Source organism: Rattus norvegicus, chromosome 1 (assembly GCF_021556685.1).
Source record: "Rattus norvegicus strain SHRSP/BbbUtx chromosome 1, alternate assembly SHRSP_T2T, whole genome shotgun sequence".
NCBI classification, from domain to species: domain Eukaryota; kingdom Metazoa; phylum Chordata; class Mammalia; order Rodentia; family Muridae; genus Rattus; species Rattus norvegicus.
The window spans coordinates 213,383,024-213,406,170 of NC_141534.1; the positions used below are offsets into that span (position 1 = coordinate 213,383,024).

Consider the following 23,147-nt stretch of genomic DNA (forward strand, 5'->3'; position numbering starts at 1 on the left):
GCCCTGGGGAGGTGCTACCTCTGCCCAGTCACAGCATGTGCAGGGAGACATCTGGGCCAGAAGTAAAGGTACTCACCTCTGACACAAGCAAACATCCACTATGTGCACACTTTAATTTGCAAATAATTTATATTATTTTGGAACAAGAGCCTGAGGCTAAAATGCATCTGTCAAAGTTCCTATGAACAACTGGTACAGAACGCTGGAGAGGGTGCAGTCTCTGTGAGGGTGAGCGGTGTGGTGCCCTGGAAGGACTCCTTCCCACCAGTCACTAAGCAGCAGAGGCCAGGCAATCACAGGCTAGGAGCCTTCTGACCCAGGAATAGGCATTCCCGCATCCTTAGACCACACAATGCATGCCCACTGTGTCACTGCAGAAGAAAGGATAAAGGTGGCCATGGCTAGCTGGCCATGCAAGGCACTCACAGCGTTAATGAGACCTGGCCGGTCAAGGCAGTTACTCTGATGGTAACTAGGCTTGTCTCCTTGCCATGAGAGAGTTAGGGACACACTAGCTCGAGTAGAGAAATAGCCAGTGTAGGACTGTGTCCCCACCTGCTGACTCTTGCCCACACAGCCCTCCCCGAGGGTGTGGCCTCACGTCCCCCTCTCCTTCTCCTTCTTCTTGCTTGTCCTCTGGCTGCTGAGCTCGCCCAGCTTCTTGTCCAGTTTCCTCTGCAGCTGGGCCCTCTTGGCTGGGTCCAGGGCCCTGTCCTTGGTCCCACTGCCTGCGTAGAGTACTCCTTCCCGGCTAATCCTCTGCCGGGCATGGGCACGAGCCTTTTCACCACAGCCATGGATCTGAAAGAACACGAGAGCCAGGGTGGGCTGTGGGCAAAGGAGGCTGCAGCCTGCTGAGCTGCATCAAAGGGGCCACCTAAAGCTGGCGCAAGGCCGTGGACCTGCCCTTCTGCCCTCCCCAGGTCTGTCTTTCACAGCTGCCCAGGGAGGGGCCTGCAGGATAGACAGACCTCCTCTACCCTGAGTGCCCACTGCTGTGGTGTCCCTCAGCAAAGGTGTACTCGATTTCCTTGAGCCCAAGTGTTCCCATGAGAACATGATCACTATCTGCTTTGACTTTTACAGTCTGGCTACTCCTCCCCCACCACGTGATGCTCACGTCATCCAGAAGGAGCCCTCACCTCGGGCAGATGGTGGCTGAGGCAATAGCGGCGGCTACAGTGCATGCAGAACTGGCCCAGCGTGGTGGTGCTGGCCGAGCACTTGGTGAAGCTACAGGTGTTGTCAGCCTTCACCACAGCTGACACTAGGGCATCGAAGTCCTCCTCAGAGGGCAGAGCCATGGCTGGGCCTGGGGAGGAGGGAGGCAGTGCTCAGCAAGAGAGAGGACAAAGACCAGACAGTACAGACAGTGGGATGCTCTGCCTCCAGAGTCCCCCGTGGGATTCATCAGCAGCCCAAGGTGCCAGGCTCCTCACTAAACTGACAGCCTGCCCACCCCACTGCCCACCTCACAGCCCAGTCCTGAGTGAGGAGAACAGGCTGCCGAGTACCTCCAAAGGCATACGCTTTCATCCAGAGAGCCTTCTTGGGGCTCCTGTGACCCCCAAATGCGAAAACAGAACTCAGGTCAGATATCAGTACCACCAGGGGCCCTGGCAGAAGCCCCTCAGGCTCTCATCCAGGGGCAGGAAGTGCTTGACAGTGAAGCACTTAAATTGGGGGTGTTCAGGGATCAGGATGGGATCGTGAAAAATTCAGCAACTATGAAAGGCTCCAACACATACAACAGGCAAAAATCTATTAATAAACAAATGTGTGCTGTGTGACACCCTTCTGAAGCCTCTGAGCTAAACACACAACACACATGCTCAGCACTGCCCCAAGTCACTCCTCAAGTTGCTGCCTCTGCTGAGATCCTAGCCACTGTGTCACAAGCTGGTTGTCTCAGTCCTCACAGATACTAGACAGTAGGACACTGCTGCCCAGCATGCCTCAGGATTTATCATTTCATACACGGAGGGTGTGTTGTGTTAGACTGGATGCAAATTCATTCTTATTTTTGTATACATATTATTCTGTATATCAAAGAACTTCTAAAACAAATTTTTATGACTTGTTAGTAAACATTTGACTTGCATCATTATATATCTACATGCTCTGAGTCACGTAAAACTTTCTCAGGTGACGGCAGGGGATTGGCTCACTGGATAAGAGCCATTCCTCCAAGCCTGAGACCTGAGGGTGATTTGTACAATGAAGAATAGTGACTCCCACAAGTTTTCCTTTGATCCATGTGCGCTGTGGCACATGCAGCCATGCATACACAGTATCTTAATGTAAAAATGTTTACCAGCGATGGATGGAGTGAGTGTCAGTGTTTAAGAAACCTCATTTCTGCCATAAAGAACACTCAGGAGTAGAGAAACAGCAACGCACAGTGCAGCTCCAAAAAGCACACATGTGCAAACACAGGACAGAGAATACTGGGAGGAGCCACACAGGTACCCACATAGGCAGGCCCCCATCTGCCATGGCTCCATATACCTCCCTCCATACTGGTAGGTGCTGTGGTATCCAAATATGCTAGGGTCAGGTGATCACTGACTGACACTGCATCAAGGTCTCCCAGAAGCCCCTGCACCTGTGTCCATCTACAACTGACTCTACTGGCTCCATGTCCTTCACATACTCGTGTTCACTCTCTTACCGCCCCCCCATGCCCATCCCCTGTGCCCACTGATCTATCCCTACCCCTTCCCCGACGACTGTGTAAAGGGGAAACTGAAGCCACCCAGTCACTGGCTCCTGCCACAGTCTAAGTAGAACCTTGTTGCTCAGAGGGCCTTGGGGAATGTGCATCTCACACATTCTGGCAGCACCCTCAGTGAGCATGCTCAGGAAATAAGAACCAGGAAAAGTGGTCAGAGCAGATAGAGTGTGAAGGGGCCTACCCAACTCTCCTGCATTCAACTGATCACTCCTGCCAGCCATCAATCCATGGCTAGGGCCCTGGAGAGCGCTGGCCAAGCAGAGTCTATCACAGGTATGGCCACCGGGCCTCTCAGCTGCAGAGCAGGGCATTGACAAAGCCCTGACTTTTGCGGAACAGGTGAGGTCCTGGGGAGTCTGAAAGATGGTATCCTGAGGTGACCTCAGAGTAGGTGGGGCTCCCAGACCACTTAGGCCTTGTGGCAGGCTCGCCAAGGGACAACTGCAGTGGTTTTCCATCTGAAGTAGGGGTCATCCCCATTCAGAGTTCCTCCCTTCAGTGCCTGGCAGGAGGGCAGCAAAGTGTCAACTTGCTCTCCAGAACACAGTCTGGCTACAGGAACCATTGCATGAGTGCCATGGCATGCATGGAGGAGTGCCACACCCCTGAGAGCTGGCTCTGAAGCTGAGGGGTGGGGGTCACACAGGGGTACAAGCACAGTGCAGGCAGAATACAGAGCATGCAGTCCACCTTGGCCCTGGCACGGGGCAGAATGGTGTGTTAAGCAAGCTTACAACCCTGAGCGCCTGTGCCTGTGCCTGGTCAGAACCCGCCTGCTCCACAGGAACTAACTGCCTCCCTTCCCCACAGGAAAAGCACTAGTAAACTGCCAGGCCTTGTCTCTGCCTGCCCCTGCAGGGCTCTGGGGACAAATAGGTGACCTGCCTGTAACTGCCCCAGGAAGGCCAGGCCAGGGAGATAAGAGCCATGGGAAAAGCAAAATCCATGAGGTCAAGGGAGTCTGCCTCCTGAAGGGCAGGGGACAGGAACCACAGAGCACCATGTGCTTGAGAGAAGGTGTAGCTTTACCTTTCGGTTCTTTTTTCTTTTTCTTCTGTGGAGCCTTCTGTGGCCTCGAACCCCCGCCCAGCTGAGACTGGGCCTGGCAGCCTTGCTGTCGCTGCAGCCTCTCCAGGTGAAGTGCCTTCAGATCCAGCTGTGTGGAGCCATGTGGCTGTCCTACAGGCTGCTCTACCTGAGGCTCAGGCTCAGCCTGTGCAGGGCTGGGCGGTGAGGGAGGTTGTGGGGTTGCACTGCCAGAACCAGCAGGGCTCCTCCTGCTCACTGTGATGTGCCGTGCCTTCCCCTCCCCGGTGCTGTCATGCTTCAGCCCGAACTCCTCAGCTAATTGGTGGACTCGAAGTCTGTCATGGGAGCTCAGGGATGTGGGAAACTCCAACTGGGCCTCCTTGCTAGCCACGAACTCCTCAATCATAGCCCTAAAGTGCTCTGTCCGGTCTGTGCCTCCAGTTCGGTCAGAGCCATTTGCTTTGGAGCTGTGCTGGGGCTGGACTTGAGAGCCTAGGGGCTTCTCACTTGGCTTCCTGCGGCTGTGTCCAGTGGCTGCTCTGGCCTCTTGTCTACTCTCCTGAGCACTGGCAGGCTTTCTGACTGAGGTGGTGGGGCACTTGGGTTTGGGGGCACAACTGTGGCTCCGGGAGCCCTCATGGGTATAGTTCTCAGGGACGATGTCATCCAGGTACTCAAAGGCTGTGCGTACCTCCCCATGCTCTGTGAAATAATCCACCAAGGTCTTCAAAAAGGCGTGGTTGTTGACAGTGTGGGAATCACAGATGACCGCCACATGCCGCCTAGCACGGGTGACAGCAACATTGATCCGCCTGTCCTCAGCCAGAAAACCAACTTCACCTGAGGAAAAGCCAGAGGGGAAAGAGGCAGAGATTCAAGGCAGGGAACAGAGTGCCTGTTCAGAAACAGTCAGGACCGGTCATACCATCAGTCATGGCAGCCTGCAGCCGCACTGCCTGAGTGTGTGTAGCACTGGCTCTGATGTGTGCCCACTGCAGACCAGTGCAGCTCCACAGTCAGCACTGCCTAGCATGTCCAGCCTCCTCCCCACGCCTGGACTCAAGAGCAGCTGCTATGGACACAGTACAGAACTCTGCCAAGCCAAAGCCACTCCTCTCCTTACCCATCTCCAGCCTGCTTCCAAGGTCCCTCAGCAAGGTCACTGACTAGTGCCTGATACAGTTTTCTCGATGCATGGCAAGCCATGGGCCACTCAAAAATCATGTCTCAAGGCTAAAAGACAGGCTCTAGGACATGGGGGCAGTGGCGGGGGTCAGGGGGTTCTTTTGCCTGGACAGGGTGACTAAGTCACTTGGGGCCCACCATGTCGAAGCCTGCATCCCTAGACTCCTGCTCCCTGGCCAGACTGAGTCTATTCTATTTGCTAAACTCATGCCCTCCCTCCCCTGACACTAAGATGAGAAGCTCTGTTCATGAGTCCTCCCAGGATGCTGCCCACGTCTCTGCAGACCCTGAGGGTCAGTACCATGCTCCTTGGTCCTGTGCTCAAACAGGGACTGTGTGCGCTACATACCTTTCCTGTTGGACCTGACAAAGGTCAGGATCACAGCCTCCTTCTCTCGGCCTTGAAAGCCGTCAACAGACTTGATCTCCAGCTCAGGGTGCTTGTTAGAGAGGCTCTGTCTGAGCAGATCCACCTGAAACAGAAAGCAGGGCCAAGATGTCATCAGCAAGTCAGGGGACTGCAAGATCTGTCATGCCTGGGAGCCCTGCCCTGTAGGAATGGCTACTGTGAGTAATTTCAGGGACTACAACAGCAGCAAGCTGCCCTGAGGCTTGTAGCATTTCCTCTTCTCAGCCTGGGAGTAGGCGTGCTGACCGTGAGCATATGGAAGTCTCCTGAGTGTGCAGCATCAGAGGGCTTAGCCTCTGCCCTGAGCTCACGTAAACCACAGGGCCAAGAGGCATAGTACTGACCCTCAGGGTCAGCAGAGCCTGGGCAGGCGGGCAGCATCCTGGGAGGACACGGGAACAGAGCAGCGTAAACTGAGCTGGGGACCTCGTACACTAGGGACAGGGTGCTGAAAGGGTGGTAGCACTCTCTGTGCATTACGGCATCTCTTTGCCTCTGACAGCCTCATGTATGATGCTGGTGACCAGAATCTGAGGACCTTGAACTATGCAGGCAACACGGTTCTCCTACTAAACCAGATGGGGGCAGGGACACAACTTGGGCCTGGCTGATCCATCAGTACAGTCTCTATGCCATCTGGGAATGCTGGTCTGAAACAGTGGGGGGCCAGGCTGAGGTTAGGCTGTTAGCAATGTGAGGTAAAGAAACACAGATGATCTCTTTGGTATCCTCTGGACCCTAGACCTGGTCACAATGAGGTCCACTGTAGCCCTGGACTTTGTAGCCAACAAACTTCCCTATCCTTTCAGCCTCTAGTAGGCTGAGTCCAAGGATACAAAGAAACAAAAGGGGATCCCTCACACCTGAAGGTTGTAGGGTGCGATGACGGCAATGTCACCAGCCTGGACCCCAGCATCCACCAGAGCCTGGATGTGCAAAGTGACGAGGCGAACTTCACCTGGGGAGGAGAGAGGATAGCATTCAGCGGTGCCATACTGTGCAGCCTGTTACTGAGCTGTGGGAAACACTTTCTGCCTGTTGTGAGCAGATCTTATGCTGGGCCAAGGGCCGGGAGCATCCTGAGAGGAAACCAGCTGACCAGAGGGTCACCAGGCTGGCAGAGACGCTTCATAGGACCTGGGAACTGCTGGCTTAGAGAGCCTCAACCTAAGATGGACCAAGCAGTGGGGTTGGTGTTCAGGAGTATGAGAAAGGGCCCAGCCCCGGAGCCCAGGCATCACTTGGGCCCCTGGAGGAGCAAACAGATGCTGCCCTGGCCCTGGAGTCCAGCTCCAAGCCCTCAGTTCACCAGGAGCCTGTCCTCATCTCTGCCACCCAGTGCCTCCCTACAGCACGGGCCTGGGGTGACTTGTCCTATTTTACTTTTAAACGTATTTTTATTTTTATGTAGACATGTGTGTTTCTGTGTGTTTCTTAACTGCTGAGGCACCGTTTCCAGCCCACGGAGTGACTTGTTGTAAAAATCAGTCTGAGAAGGACCAGGGACTCTTGGCTCACAACTCACCGGGGTTTCCCTTGGACTGGCTGTCTTCCTCCTCCAGCTCCAGCAGCCCGCAGCCAGCTGTGTCTATGAGCAGCAGAGGGACACTCGTCTCCTCTGTGTCAGCCACACCTGGGAGGTCCCTGGCATAGGGATGGGTGGAATGTAAGACTGACTTCCTTCACAAAAGTACCAGTCCTCCCATCAAAACCACACAAGGGCAGTCAGATGGGTGCAGCTCCCAGCTCCCAGGAGGGCCCAGGCAGCTATCCAGAAAGTGGTTCTCAGAGCCTCTGCAATCCCAAACCCTTAAGAGGACACAGGGCCACCTGGGGCTGGAGCCAGGCTGTGCAGAAAGATGGAGGGAAGCAAGAGGCTAGGCCACTCACTTCAGAAGGTGTCCTGCCACAGAGGGATGGGCAGTGAGCTGTCCGTGGTACATGGCTTCCGAGGCCCAGCGCGTGATGGCCTGGTGCATTCGGTACTGGACCGCCAGCATCCTTACCACAGCAGCACCATGCTTCTCTGCCAGACGCTCCATCAGGCTGCGGGACAGCCCAGCCAGTGCTGCCCTGGGTCCAAAAAGGGAAAAGAAAAGAGTGCTGAGGCCAGATGTGACACTGGAAGGGAGGGAAATGGTCCACATGATGGATGGGAAAGCTGGGCCGAGCTGCAGCATAACCACCGGAACCTAAGAACACAGCCATTCCTTTCAGACAGCAGGACTTGGCAGATGGCAAAGGCACAAGAGAGAGACATTTGAGGATACTTTGCTGCTTAGAAGATGGGAGAAGAAACAGGAGCCACCATCTGCAGTGGCCTTGAAAGGCAGGTAAGTCAGACACAGAGTCTCCCTGAAGCCTTCAGACCACCAGGCGGCTCCATTTAGAACCAAGGCCCCAGCACTGCACACCACGAGCCTACGTTGTTTCTAAGATAGGAAGATGTTTCCTGGTAACAGGGAAATATGCCAGGACCCAGCCCTCAGGAGCTCGTGAATTCAATGGCACCTTCAGCTACACAGTGAGTGCAAGGCCAGCCTGTGCTACTTGAGACCCTGTAATCAAACCCAAATGTGTTCCAGTGGGTAGCAGTCACCAGTACAGCGGCCGACTCAGCTGAGACCACCCCAGGTCCACACTGTCCAGGGATGGGTGCAGTCATTCTCTACAGCGGAACGTCTCCACCTCATCCAAAGGAGAGTGAGGCCTGAGGGTCCAAGGCTACCCACCCACGGAGCCACCAGCACAGCACCTCTCTCCACGCTGAAATGTCCAAGTCTATGTAAAGCACCCCCATTCCATCTCAGAGTACCCCTGAGATCTTATGAGATCCTTCAGGTTGGGACTCGACTGATTCTTTGTAAGTATTTTTAGTGCACAGCGGTTTTGCCTGCACTTACGTTGCTTTTGTATCCCACGTGTGCTTACAGAGGCCAGAAGAGAGCGTTGGGTCCTCTGGCCCTGGAGTTACAGACTTATGGGTGCTGGGAAGCAAATCGGGGCCCTCTGGAAGAGCAGCCAGTGCTCTTTAACCGCTAAGCCCTGGGATTCAATTGATTCTTAAGGACCTCTGTCACCAAAGTAACTAAGGCCAAAGGCAGGACACACCATGCCTGTCACACCCCTACAAACCTAGAAGTGTATAGCACAGCCACTGATATCACCCAACTTTCCCAAGGGACACACATGGTCCATCTTTGCACAGGCACAGCCCATGCTCCTCCCACCGCTTCCTAGAGGATGGAGCCATCCGTTGTCCCACTTTGAGAAACATTCCCTTGGAGAAGTCACCAGGCACATACCATGAGCCTTGGTACTCCTGCTCAGAGGCTTGCCGTTCCCATCAGGGCTTTCATGCTACCCGTCCTTCTCTGGACACATACAGAAAAGAAACAATTTCAAATGCAACAGAAACCAGATCAAAGTCTCTTCTGCTGCAAGGAGGCCAGAAGCAAGGCTGGGGGCCCTAGCTGCCGGAGGTGTCTGATCGTGGTGACTTTGTGTCAGGCCTTGCATTCAGGCCCACAGTGGGCTCTCTACATGGGAAGATAATCACAGGACACTGTCAGGGAGTGATTTAAGCTGAGAGAAACGATGTGAACCTCAAAAAGGGACTGAGGGTACCCACTGAGCAGAGTGGGCACAGGAAACTCCACAGAGGGCCATCTGAATGGAGGGTAGGGCTATCCACCTCAGGAGAGCAGTGGTTCAGACAAAGGGAACTGCTCAAGTTGGTCTGTTGCTATGTATGATAATGCTAATACTGGTCCCCAAACTCTGGTTGCCTCAGGGACAAGAAACTCCTCATGTACACCAAGTGATACCGTGTAAACCTGCTCCTTAATTTAAAACTATTGGTTGAATAAAGATGCCTACAATGTAGAGCTGGGAAAAAGAGAGGTAGATGGTGTGTGTTATGGTTGGTATATGTTTGTCCAGGGAGTGAAACTATTAAAAGATGTGGCCTGTTGGAGTAGGTGTGGCCTTGTTGGAGTAGGTTTGTCACTGTGGGTGTGTGGCTAGAAGACCCTCACCATAGTTGCCTGGAAGCCAGTACTCTGCTAGCTGCCTTCAGATGAAGATGTAGAACTCTTAGTTCCTCCTGCACCATGCCAGCCTGGATGCTGCCATGTTCCTGCCTTGATGAAAATGGACTGAACCTCTGAATCTGTAAGCCAGCCCCAACTCAATGTTGTTCTTATAAGAGTTGCCTTGGTCATGATGTCTGTTCAGAGCAGTAAAACCCTAACTAAGATAGATGGAGTTTCGGTTCCTGGGCTTGGTGTCTGAGGCAGGACCATGAGGACAAGACAAAGAAGGTAGAGAGAGGAGAAGATGCCATGGGGTAAGGGACCATGAAAACTGGCCATAAGAGCTATCCAACTGGAGCTGAGAGCAGCCCAGGCAGAACATGGCAAGTCATATCTCAGAGCTACTGACCAGGAAGTAGACAAAATAGCTGAGATATTCGCTATCTGCCCAGCTCTAGTTCCATTATTATAACTATAAAAGGTTTGTGTCTTTTACCTGGGAACTGAATGGTCTAAGGTGGGGTAGAAGCCCCCAATGATATTCAACACAAACTACAGCAGGGAACAGTGAGGCAGGGGCACACTGAGACCTGAGGAGGCCACCGTGGCCAGACAGTGAGTGGAAGACCTGGAAGGCGATGTGAAGGCTGGCCACAGAGGTCCTGTTGAAGGAGCCTAACAGCCACACTGCAGAGCCCAGGGCAAGCTGGGAGTTAAATGCCGCAGGCCAGCCCAGAGCAGTTGTCCTAGCTCCACCACCAAGCCGGCCCACCCTCCCCAGGCTCTCAAAGCACCGAGTCTCTGGTAAGCACACAGACAACCCAGCTCCACCCTGGGACCTGAACCAGAGATGAGAGTGGCACAGGCCCCACCCTCGCACAGCACGCAGCCCATTGGCTCAGCTGTGTGGACACAAAGTTCAGCAGAGAAGAGATGCACTTGAGAGCCACTGACAGGGGCAGTCTCTGTGGGACAGGAGACAGTGTGGAGAGCCAGCAGAGCAGCAGGCCAGTGTCTTACTTGTGAGAGACAGTGGTGGGTGGCAGCTGTTTGTGGTCTCCAGCTAGGATGCACTTAGGGGCCTTCAGCAGGGGAATCCAGCAGCTGGCTTCTAGGGCCTGGGCGCACTCGTCCACCACCACCACATCAAAGTAGTCCTCAGGCAGCAGCTTCAGGGGGCCATCAGTAGATGCACCTGGTAGGAAAGGAAACCAAGCTGGCTCCCTCATTTCTGCTTCAAAACCCAGCCTTACACTAAATCTACTACACAGAAGGTCGTGGGGAAGGCTTAATGGACAAGGGAGCTTGTGGTCACCCATAACGACCTGAGTTCAAGCCCCGGGGCCCACATGCTGGAAGAAGAGAACTAACTTCTACAAGCTGTCCTCTGACCTCTATAGATGTCCACCCACACAAAGTGCATAAGAAAATATCCTGGTTTGCATTTCAACTAAAATTTACAAGGGAGATAGAAAACCAAGTCCTAGCAGACAATGAAATGGAGAACGCACGGCCATATGAAGATGCTTGGCGGTGTGCGGCCGCGATCTTAGCGCTTGTAAAGTAAAGGCAGAGCGACAAGGAATCAGGGGCATCTTCTGATGCAAATCCAGTCTGAGGCAGCCTGAAGCCTCATGAGACCCAGTCTCAGAAAGGGGCAAAACAAACAAACAAACAAACAAACAAACAAACAAACAGAAACCCTGGGGGCTGGAGAGATGGTTCAGGAGTACTGCGCTTGCAGAGGACCTGAGTTCAATTCCCGGCACCCAGGTAAAGTGGCTCACAACCATCGGTAACTCCAGTTCCAGAGGATCAGATATATTTGACCTCCATCGGCACCTGCACTCATGTGCACATATTTAATTAAAGTAAATCTTTAAAAAAAAATCTAACAAGCAAAACACAAATAATCCCAAAACAAATGAATGAGACCACATCCTCATGATGGTGAACTGTGTCCCCGATCAAGGAGACAGAACCTAACATGACATTCACAGAGATTCAAAGCAAGAGCTGAGCGCCTGGAGAAGCACAAGGTTGTACACCTGCCCTCCAATACTGTTGCTCTGAAAGTGACTGAGCGTACAGACAGGGTACAAGCACCCTGGTATGACAGACACTCACAGCAGCCCACCAGCATCAGAGCTCCCATTCCCATGGAGTTCACACAGAACATTCTGGAAGACTGGAGAAGCAAGTCTCAACAGACCGGTCAAGTCAAGGCATCACGTGGAACTGTAAATGCTACGCATGGAGCCAAGCTGAAAGCCATATCAGAAAGGCAGCACACAGGAATCCCCAGATATTTGGAAAGCACAAAACACTGCTAAGTAACTGGGTCAAAACAGAAACCAAGCCTTCACGACATCCCCTCTCCACAACCACAAAGCAAATCATCCCTTTGAAACGAATGAAAACCAAGACGTACAACTTAGGAGATGCCAGAAAACAAGCTAAATGCCCATGTCAGAAAGGGAGGAAGGATGTGATGGCACACACTTATAATCCCAGCATTCAAGACACTGAGGCAGGAGGATCACTTGGAGTTTGGGGTCAGTCTGAGCTATAGAGTAAGTTCCAGGCCAGGCCAGGTTACAGAGTGAGCCCTTGGGCTGCCTTTTCAAAATACATCAGTGAGAGGGGTAGAGAAGATGGCTCAGTGGGTAAGAACACTTGTTCATAAGCATAAGGACCAGAGTTCAACTCTCCAGTGCCCACGTAAAAGGCAAGGAGGGGCTCCACAGGTACACTGTCAGGGGTAGAGGCAGGAGCACTCCTGGGCTTGCTGGCCACCAGCCTAGCTCTGGTTCAGTGGAAACCCTGTCTTAGAAACACAATGCAAAAAATGCAGTAAAGCAGGCCTCCTGATATCTTCCTCTGGCCTCTTCCTCTGCATGAGCACATATACTCCTGTGAACATGCACACATCATACACAAATGTGCATACACCACACAAAACAAGAGAGGACACCCAGAATAGCCCCGTGTCTGTGAAAGACAAGACTCCCTTCAAAGTGAATCCCAGCCTGGAGGCCAAGTTCCGGGAAGAGCAGCAGCCACTGCAAAGGTCATGGCCAAGGCTGTGCTGGCAGGAGGGCTACACTCTCACCTGTGTTGGTGGCTAGAACCACATCTGCTGCACTGAGGCTCTGAACTATGGCTGCTTCTTCCCTTTCCTTCAGTTCCTTCCTTAGCAGCTTAATTTCATTTCGAAAATTACTTTTTTCTCTCTTATCTTGGGTCTTTTTGTTCTTGCCCTAGGAGAAAAATCTCTAATTACTCCAACAAGACACACTTCTTTTACAGCACGCTGTTCTCTGGCAGTCGGTGATGCAGCTCAGCACAGTCCTGAGACAGCACTAAACGGCAGAATCATTGCGAAGGAAGCACACAGCTGCCTAAGGGCCTCACACCCCACCTGACACAGGGGCTGGAAGGGACAGTCACTATAACTGTGACCATGAGCAACAGACAGTTGGTGCTCCAGACAACAAAGTCCCAGCCAGGACTCGGGTGGAAACTTAGAGAGTCTGAGCTCACTGCTATCTATGTGGGTAGGGGTGATGCGGTACACTGTCTGAGCCCCAAGCAGCACACAGCCTTGTTCCCAGCTCCATGCACACCATCTGCCCCAGTTGACACCTAGATCTGCATCATGTAGCCTCCACTCTCCCAAAGAGCTGGTGGACTCCTGTCCCTGGCATCCTCTCTGCTACCCTCATTCCACCGTGCTGACACAGAGGAGCACAGGGAGAGACAGCGGAACTACTGACGGGAGAGCACAGTCCAGCTCAGGAGAGCAGGGGAAAGTCGGACAGGTACGTGAACTAGAGATCCAGTTTATAAGCACTACCCTCTGGAATTGAGCCACTTAGCCTGGAGCCACCCCACCTTGTTCTGCAAGGCCTGGTGTCCTGGTATGGAGGTAAAATGGGCCGATGATTCTAGAAGGGACTAGTATTTTCCTGAGTGTTGCCAGGACCGGCCAGCCCACCTGTAGTGCTGGGGAGGCACCGAGGAAATGTTTGCTTCCTTCCAGTGCTGGAGATAAAAGCTAGGGGTGTGCACACACCCGAATACGTTCTGCCCTCAGAACACTTCTTCAGGAGAATTTCTCACCGACTCCACACTCCTATAGCAGCTGCTAAGTGCCCAGTGCAATTCCCCACCCACAGCAAGCAGGACAAACTAAAGGAGGCTCCAGTTCGTTTCAGGGAGCCAAGACCGTTCTTAAACTCACTTTGCAACCCAGGATGATCTTGAACTTCTGGTCCCTCCAGCCTCTGCCTCCCAAGTGCTAGGACAACAGGTCTGAGCCACCATGCTCAATTTTATGTGTTGCTGGGGCTGAAGCCAGGGCCTTGTGCTGGCTAGGAAGCCATAGCACCTGAGTCACACCCACAGCCCTGGATTATAAAGGACTAAGCATCAAACAGAGGCAGAAGATAATCAGGAGGAACATGGGCAGCACAGAGCATGCACTCCTGAAAGACTAAAGCTCAGACAACCCTACGCCCAGGGACACTGGCTCCATGATACCTACAAAGACCTGGTCAATGTCCCTTCTGATGTCAGCAACAATCTGGGCATTGTCACTGCGTGCTAGCACTGCGTCCAGTGAGTGCTGCTGAACGGACTCCAGGAGGCGGGCAGGGTGACCCAGGCGAAGAATCTGCTTCTTGCACAGAGCCAGACGCTCCACCAGGTTGTCCACAGCGATGTTGGAGGGAGCACAGCATAGAACCTGGGGAAGCACATAATGAGGCTTCTAGCAACTTCTTTCCTAATTAAATCACTTACCAGAATATTAAACAAAACAATAACCCTTAAAGGACAGAGTGAACACTGGTAAGGTGACAGAGCCTACGGTGCATGGCACTCAACCCAGGCCACATCCCAGTAACCAGAACCCAGAGATCCACAGCGTATGCATCTCCCAAACACTGGATGCTGCCAGCTGACCTGTGATGGCACAGGGGACTCCAAAAGCCACGAGTGCAATGGCTTATACCTGTGACCCCTGGCGTTCAGGAGGCTGAGGTAGGGAGGTCAGTACAGGTTCAAAGCCAGCCTGGACTACACAGTGAGGAAAGACAGAGTGAGGTAGTGACAGGGTGGCGGGGGCGGGAGGAGAAAAGAAAGGGAAAAGGGGAGAAAAGAGGGAAAGAGAGACAGGCAGATGAGTGTGGAAGTGAGGGAGAGGGGAAGAGAGGGAAGGAGAGATTGAGGGTAAATTCAAGTAGAGGAACACAAGGGAAGCCAGGGAGATTTCCAGCCCTGATTTTGGCCAACATTAACCCATTTCCTTTTACCAGCTCGTCTCCCAGTGTTTTGGTTAAATGGCCAGCACAGCCCCAAGTTCAGTCACAGTTGACTGTGTCTTGTCAAGCTTTGGCAAGCCTTTTCTAGGCAAGCGGCCCTCCCCAGCAGCAGGTGATTTGGGGGAAGAGACCCTATAGCCAATGGTGTGGGTCCCCCACTCCCACTTTTGGAATTGGCAACCTATGGAACACACCTCACTAGTAACTTCTGGATTCTACACCTTATCTTTTCTTCCTTGTGCAGGGTAAGCAATGTTGCGTCGTATTTTGAAATTGTAGCCAATCTATGGGAAGTGTGGAGACCCACTCTGTGAGGTCAAGAGAAACCTGTTGGGTACTAATGGCCCCTGACAGGGACCTGAGAGCTGGTACCCTCAGGACATTTTAGAAACCTTCCCAGTATCATGATCTAGGATAAGACATCTCATCCTGAGGTGAGGAAGTGTGTCCAAAAACAGGAGCACCACCCACAAGGCTAACTCCAGCATTCTAAAGTCAGCTCCTGGTGCATAAGCAACAGCTCTGGGTGCCCCTGCCTTTTCTATGCACTGTAGGCTGCCATGGGCAAGGCAACGGCTGAGCATGTGTTTCTCTCCTCAGTGCCAACAAGATTAATAAACCCTTTTTGCTTTTTAAAAAAAAATCCGCTCTTCCTCTTGCTCCCTCTTTCTCTTTCTTGCTGTTCTGCTCTGTCTCTTCTCTCCCCATTCCCCTTCCCTGGCTCATGGCTGGCCCCTCCTCTTCTCCTCTCCTCTCCTCTCCTCTCCTCTCCTCTCCTCTCCTCTCCTCTCCTCTTCTCTCTCTCTCTCTCTCTCTCTCTCTCTCTCTCTCTCTCTCTCCCCTACCCTCTTAACTCCCCTCCCCATACCCTGAATAAACTCTAGTCTATACTTAAAAAAAAAAAAAAAAAGGCACCACTATGTAACCAGGGCCCAGGGCATTGCCTACAGCACCAACCATCTTGTCTGACAAGACAAGGGCTCTCTCTGATGGCCTCCATCTTGCTTTTGTAACTGTACATGCAGAGTGCAGTCCCCAACAACCCGATGTGTTCTGCTGCTCAGTAGTCCCAGTGAGCCCCTGTGATACCAGTGCACCAGCCTCACTGCACAGTGAGCTGGAGGGCACGAGTGAAAACCATCACATCTGCTCCCATCAAGAAGCCAGCTTTGTCTGCTGCTTCAAATACCTACAAAGGCACTCTGGTGGAAGCACTTGTGGGCACAGACCGTGACAAGTCTCCCTGCGGCTCTGAGGAGAAGCAGCTCTGCCAATCACCCTCTGGCTCATGTAGTCGCTGCTGCATACCCAGGCACAGCTGTTGCCTGGTTACCTTGTCTACACAGTGAGTCCATGGGTCCCCAGCACTCAGATCACTGTGGGGTTACTATGTACACAGGAATGCCTGGAGGATCACGGTGCCCCATACTGATGTGGGTGAACAGTAGCATGCAATGGAGCTCCATGCCTCAGAGAGGCGGGAGGGCACAAGTGGTGCATGTGTATCTTGTGGTTTAACTTGCACATCTGATTAACTGTAGTCCCACCACCTGCCTTGACCTGCTTCAGGCTTTTCAAAGGGCCCTGGTCAATTCCACGGCATTACTGTGAACCGAGACTCAGAGCAAGAATACAGCCAATCAGGGTTGGGGATTTAGCTCAGTGGTAGAGCACTTGCCTAGCAAGTGCAAGGCCCTGGGTTCGGTCCCCAACTCCAAAAAAAAAAAAAAAAAAGAAAAAAAGAAAAAAAGAATACAGCTAATCGTGAAAATTGAGGGAGCCTGGCCAACAACAAAGGCTGAGCAATCCTCAGGGCTCCCACGCCTTCCCCTGGCATCCAGATAGCTGTTCCCATTGTGAGGCTAACTGCAGAGGACAGCAGCTCAACACTCAGTCTGCAAACATCCTGTGCCAGCCTGACACAAGACGAACGTGCTGGGCTGGGGGGCCTGCCAAGTGAGAGCACGACAGCCCAGGATGCAGGACTGGAGAAGGAGGCTAGGCCCTCTGCCTACCTTTAAGCCTTGCTTCACAGCTTGAAGGATTATTTCCACCACAGTTGTGGTTTTCCCAGTGCCAGGAGGCCCATGGATGATGGCAACTTCTTTCTGCGCCAGCGCAAAAGACACAGCTTCTTTCTGGGAAGGGTCCAGGGTCGTGTTGTAGAAAGTGAGCGGGGCTGTGGGAGAAGCGCCATGGTCAGCAGTCAGGAATAAGGAGTGCACAGAGCAGGCTGGACCTCAGGCTAAGATGCACAGCACGGAGTTGCTGTTTTACCATTCTTTGAGACACGATACAACTTGGCTAGTCTGTAGACCAGGCTGGCCTCAAACTCAGAGACCCACCTGACTCTGCCTCCCAAGATCTGAATGAAACTGAAGGTGTGCTTGTTGTTTGTTTGTTTGTTTAAACGAAGTCTCGTATAGCCTAGGCTAGCCTCAAACTCTCTTAAGAGCTGAAGATGACCCTGACATTCTGATTTCCTGCCTCCACGGCACTGGGATTACAGGCTACACCACCATACCAGGGTTAGCGGTGCTAGGGATGGAATCCAGTCCTTCATTTGTGCTAAGTGAACTCTAACAAATGAGCTACAGTTCTGAGCCCTAATCTTCAAAGCAAGAGCTCTCCAGGGGCAGAGAGCAGTGCCCAGCCTGCTGTTCGGTTCCCTCATTTTATGATCAAAGATGCATTCTTAAAAGTCATCTGTTGTGCATACATGCATGTGTGCGTCGTGTGTGTGTGTGTGTGTGTGTGTGTGTGTGTGTGTGTGTGTGTGTATGTGTGTGTGAGAGAGAGAGAGAATATCCTTATGGAAGTCAGGGGAAAACACTAGCTTGAGACAAGGTCTGCTGTTCACCACTGTGTAGGCCAGGTCAGCTGGCCTGTGAGCTTCCAGAAATTCTATCTTTCCCTCCATCTCATGTAGGAGTGATACAATTACACCCAGAAAGGTCACTTGGGTTCTGGGGATCTGAACTCAGGTTCTCGCACTTACACACCAGGCGCTCCAGCCCTAATGACCTCTTCTGCCCAGCTCCGTCCTAGTGTCCACCCAGAGGCACCCAGCAGAAGACAAGTGCACTGAGCTCTTAGGAAAAGGGTGCTGACCTGGACTTGTGAGGCAACAAGCCTGCAAACCATCGTAAGAGAAGACGAGGGACAAAGTGTGGGCTATCAAATCTCAAGGTTCTGGCACATTCTACAGCACACACCATGTTAACTAGACAACAGCTACAATCAGGACACAGTAGCCCTTTCAGGTAGACAATATGTTTCTGAGGCAGGCATGGTGACACATGTCTATAATCCTGTACTCAGGAGTTCAAGGTCATTCCTAGCCATGTAGATTGAGACTAAGACCAGCCTGGGCTACACAAAACCTAGCCTTTCTTTCTTTCTTTCTTCTTCCTTTTTTTTTCCCCTGACAGTGTTTCTCTGTGTAGCCCTGGGTGTCCTGAAACTCACTCTGTAAACCAATATGGCCTGGAACTCAGAGCTCTGCCTGCCTCTACCTGAGTGCTGGGATTAAAGAAGGCCTGTGCTACCACTGCCTGCCCACAAAAAAAGGTAAGAGTATCACTTCAAAAGTGTGGAGTGGGGGTGGGGGATTTAGCTCAGTGGTAGAGCGCTTGCCTAGGAAGCGCAAGGCCCTGGGTTCGGTCCCCAGCTCCGAAAAAAAAGAACCAAAAAAAAAAAAAAAAAAAAAAGTGTGGAGTGGTGTGGAGCTGAAGAGATGGCTCATGGGTTAAAGTGCTTGTCACACAGGTATGAGAACCTGTGTTTGGGTCTCTAGCTGGGCCCAGTGAAGTGCATCTATAGTCGCTGGGACTCACTGGCCAGTCAGCCCAGCTAGTTAGCGAGCTCCAAGTCCAGGGAGAGACCCTGTCTCAAAAATAAGCCAGAGGGCTGGAGAGGTGGCTTAGTGGTTAAGAGCACTGATTGCTCTTCCAGAGGTCCTGAGTTCAATTCCCAGCAACCACATGGTGGCTCACAACCATCTGTAATGGGATCTGATGCCCTCTTCTGGTGTGTCTGAAGACAGTGATAGTGTACTTATATATAGCCAAAAAAAAAAAAAAAAAAAAAAAGCTGGAGTTTCCAGATGGCTCAGTGGGTAGGTTGCTGTCACTCAAGCCTACAATCTATGTTCAATCTCTAGAACCCATGTAAAGCAAGAAAGAGAGAACCAACTCACAGAGCTGTTCTCTGATCTCTGCGTGCACACAACACACACAGTAGTAGTAAACAGATAAAAGACAGAGCGGAGGGACTGAGGAAGAAACTCACTACCAACCTCTGGCCCATAACCACAGGTGTACACATGTGTAAGTACACTCACACAAACACATTACACATATATGACATAGACACACACACAGTGTGTTGGTGTACACTTATAGCCCAGCACTTGGGAGACAGAGGCAGGAGGATCAGAAGTCGAAGGCCAGCCTCAGCTGAATAGCAAGTTCTGCATGAACTTCTTCAGTACCGAGTCCAGAGAATATGGCCTAAAGCCTAGAGTCACTCAGAAAGCACGTCTTAAGATGTCGAGAGATTTCAAACTTAACGTAAACCCTTGCTAAAACAGACCAAGGTCACACTGTCCTCCATCATTTCAGGTAGGAAGAAGTTAAAGCTGGAGAGATGTCTCGGGTTAAGAACACGCACTGTTCTTGCAGAGAACCCATGATGGGTTCCCAGCATGTATGTTGGGCAGTTCATGACCACCTCTACCTCCACCTGCAGATGATCCAATGGCCCCTTCTGATGTACCCCAAGAAATGTACTCATGCAGATGCACCACACACGCGCACACACACACACACACACACACACACACACAAATAAAAATAAAATTAGAAATCCTCACGTATTTCAGTGGCAGGACTGGGGGTGGAGCCACCCAACAGGACATCAATGAGCGAGGATGCTGGCCCAGAATGGTACTTCTTCAGTGTCAGCAGAGCTCTATGAGGAACCAGAGCCAAAATGAGGAGCTCTTTGGGACACCATCACCTGAGAGCACCCAGCACCTCCTTAGCAGATAGGCCTCTCCCTCCCTCAACACAAGTAATGGTGGCCACAAGTCCCATCCAAGGAAAAGGCTTTGGTTTCAGTCAGGAACTCTCACTTTTTCAGGCGTTTGTAGGTGACGTCATTGGCAAGCTTCAGCAGTCTGTAGGTATTTTCTCGGTCCAGGTTCAACTGGAAATCATGGGACTCATCAAAGGCCACTATGACCGATTTTTGGGTGATGCGGGTCAGGACCCCAGTGGCCAGTTGGCTGCTTTCATTAGTATCATACAGACCCACGATATCACCTGTAAAAACGAACCCAGCTAACTATTATGGTATGTGATCATTTCCAGTATATTTCAAATTATCATGCGTCCATTTATTTAATCTGTGTGTTATGGTGCACATGTATGGGTCAGAAGACAACTTGTGGCAACTGTTCCCTCCATGTGGATCCTGGGTACTGTATTCAGGTTGTCAATCAAGCCTGGTGACAAGCACGTTTTCTCCCTGAAGCTAACTCATATGTACGGTATGAGTTTCACCTGTGCCTTGAATCTCCCCGACTCAAGAAAAACAAAAGGATAGGACAGGAATGCTCCTGGGGCAGAAGCTGAGCTGCGTGTCAGGGTCCCCACAATCCACTCTGTGAAGGCTCCCTCATCTCAAGAAGGCTACTTCTGAGTGACGACTGAGCCTTGAGACTGTCCTTCAGTCTTGATTTGGTCAGGCCAGGTTCCTGTTTCCACCAGCACCCGTCATTCTCACACTGCAGTCACTCCACACGAGTTCGGAGAAGACACTGTGCATCCTCCATCCTGCTCCCTCACACCTGACAGCCGCAGGCCCTCTGGCTCCCATTTGCCCAGGGTGCAGACCGAACGTAGCTCCTTTAATAAGGTTAAGACATCAAGTTCTCCTTGGTCTGACACCCGCCAGCAGCTTCTCTTATCCCACTCCCCTCGTCTGAAAACTGAAAACTGGTGGGACAAGGGTCTATGATGTCAACGTAATCAAAAGCTGCCACTCAAAACAGACTGCCACAGGCAGTACTGCTGGCTCGCAGTGTTCAGGGCTGAGGCCAACTTATATACCTTGTGTGTGGTCAAAAAGCCCCAGAGTGCAGTGCAATGGCCAGAGTGCTTGCTCAGCATGCCAGAGGCCTTGGGCTCTATCCCAGGCACTGCAAGGAGAAAGCTGCCAAACCGGGCAACCAAAAAGCAGTGTATTAGCAGCCAGATGTAGGGCTGGGGATTTAGCTCAGTGGTAGAGCGCTTACCTAGGAAGCGCAAGGCCCTGGGTTCGGTCCCCAGCTCCGAAAAAAAGAACCAAAAAAAAAAAAAAAAAAAAGAAAAGCAGCCAGATGTGGTAGTGCATACTTGCCATCCCAGAACTCAACAGGCAGAGACAGAAAGCTCACTGCAACTTCTAGTGCAGCCTGGTCTACATAGGAAGTTCCAGATGGGGCTGGAGAGATGGCTCAGTGGTTAAGAGCACTGACTGCTCTTCCAGAAGTTCTGAGTTCAAATCCTAGCAATGACATGGTGGCTCATCTGTAACAAGATCTGATGCCCTCTTCTGGTGTGTCTAAAGACAGCTACTGTGTGTGTGTGTGTGTGTGTGTGTGTGTGTGTGTGTGTGTGTGTGTGTGTAAAATATATCTTAAAAAAAAAAAGTTCCAGATGGACCAGAGCTATACAATTAGTCACATTCCTGTCTCCAAAAACCAACAAAAAGTCAGGTATGCTGGTGTAGACCTATAATCCCAGCACCTGGAAGGTAGTGACAGGAAGATTAGGAATTCAAGGCTCCAAGTCATCGTCTGCCAACACAGGAAATTTCAGACCCTGACTCAAAACAACAACAAAACAGGCCATGCTGACCATCAGATTTGTACATAGAAGGTTTTTACTGCAGAGCCTCAGACCATCTGGGTCAGTCCTTCAGCCCTTGAGAGAGCACAAGCCCTCATCTGACCACCAGCAATGGTCAATACAAAACTATACCGAACACCTACCAGAGGTGAAGCTGTTGCTGGGAAGCACCACTGCAGGCCCAAACTTCCTGGGCTCAAAGGTGACCAGCCGCTGTCCATACAACCCAGTGCGCTGGCCCGATACCTGAAGCTTCAGCAAACACACCCCTCGGCTCTGAAGCTCTTTCAGAGAACTGTGTTCCTGCCAGGACCTAGAAGACACCAAGGATAGTGGCTTCACTGCTTGTGCCTGCACAGGCGGGAAAGGAGTTCTGCTTACAGGCATCAGGTATGCATGCCCCAGAGGAACTCCGGATCTGCTCTGCTCCAGTCCAACCTCTCCCACAGCTCCCAGGACAGGTACTGCCTAACTTGCTCCAGGTCAGCCAACTGAGTCTTATCGTGTCTCTTTGCCATCTGTCATCAAGTCTTTTGGGGGCCCTCCCATTACACCTGACTCCCTCTCTACTTCTTACCACCAACACTCTAACTGTGGTTCAAGGCCCTAGTCTGACTTGAAGCAGATCCCTTCACTCTCACAGCAAGCATGTGGTGTGGGAATCACATGCCTTCACAGAGAGTATAGGAAATTTTAGTGCATAATCTCATAGTCACACAGCCCAAGCAGCAAAAACTCTCACTTATCATGACTGACAGACTCTCAACTAATCAATGGTTGCAGGTGTAATCATACAGACTGGCTTCAAGTCCTGCCTCCACATGGGTTACCCTGGGCCAGTTACTTCACCAGCCTTTGTCTATCCTTAGGGAAATACATCCCAGGGATTGCACTGTGGGATACAGAAGTGGTGGCTCTGTCTGTTGCAGGCTGTAGATATTCCCCTGAAAGACGATGGCTCTTCAGAAATGTTCAGCCACCATACATAACACAGGCTTCATTGACTTTCCTTTAGGAGGCTGTTCAGACAGACAGACAGACAGACAGACAGACAGACAGACACACACACACACACACACACACACACACACACACACACACACGAGTGGGGTGGGTTTCACTTCAGGATCTCCTATAGCCCGGGTTGACTTCAAACTGACTACGTAGGCAAAGATGACCTTGAACTCCCAATCCTTTTGCCTCGACGCCCCGAAGTGACGACGCTATGCGGTCTTGCAGTCTTCTCCAAGGGCCGACTCCGTGTGCTGCCCATTGACCCAGCGAATACTAGCCGGCTCCAGGCGGTGACTAAGGAGAGCTACAGAGACCCTGGGACCCGCGGCCAAACCTACCTGCGCTCCTCCACCTCGGCGTCCCGCTCTAGCTCCAACAGCTGTAGCTGCTGGGCCACAAAACTCTCCACGGTGGACGAGTCCATCTGCTCCGTGGTGCAGCCCCTGACTGATGCTTCCTGCTCGGCCATTGGGACCCGTGTTCCTGTCGGACCGCGTTCCCCACCGGACCATAGTCCGCAAAGGA

General features: G+C 51.9%; 1 protein-coding gene across 1 annotated transcript; it reads right to left on the reverse strand.

Annotated features, from left to right (window-relative positions):
* Window positions 1–397: 397 nt before the first annotated feature.
* On the reverse strand, window positions 398–23,046 carry Ighmbp2 (immunoglobulin mu DNA binding protein 2). The gene is made up of 15 exons (NM_031586.2): window positions 22,961–23,046; window positions 21,752–21,921; window positions 19,850–20,039; window positions 19,589–19,686; window positions 16,731–16,894; window positions 13,938–14,138; window positions 12,504–12,651; window positions 10,412–10,586; window positions 7,248–7,430; window positions 6,883–7,001; window positions 6,221–6,315; window positions 5,298–5,421; window positions 3,764–4,603; window positions 1,143–1,312; window positions 398–801 (listed from the first exon to the last, which is right to left on the reverse strand). The coding sequence occupies exons 1-15, from the start codon at window positions 23,044–23,046 to the stop codon at window positions 598–600; spliced, it is 2,967 nt and encodes a 988-aa protein (NP_113774.2). The 3' UTR covers window positions 398–597.
* Between the last annotated feature and the right edge of the window lie 101 nt (window positions 23,047–23,147).

Excerpts from the sequence above, each read along its gene's own strand:
- Ighmbp2 (NM_031586.2), bottom strand. The coding sequence starts at position 23,046 with ATGGACTCGTCCACCGTGGAGAGTTTTGTGGCCCAGCAGCTACAGCTG. Across the intron at positions 12,652-13,937 it reads GGGACATTGACCAGGTCTTT|GGCAAGAACAAAAAGACCCA; the intron begins GTAGGTATCATG and ends TTTTTCTCCTAG. Across the intron at positions 1,313-3,763 it reads AAAGAAAAAAGAACCGAAAG|GCCCAGCCATGGCTCTGCCC; the intron begins GTAAAGCTACAC and ends CCTCCTCCCCAG.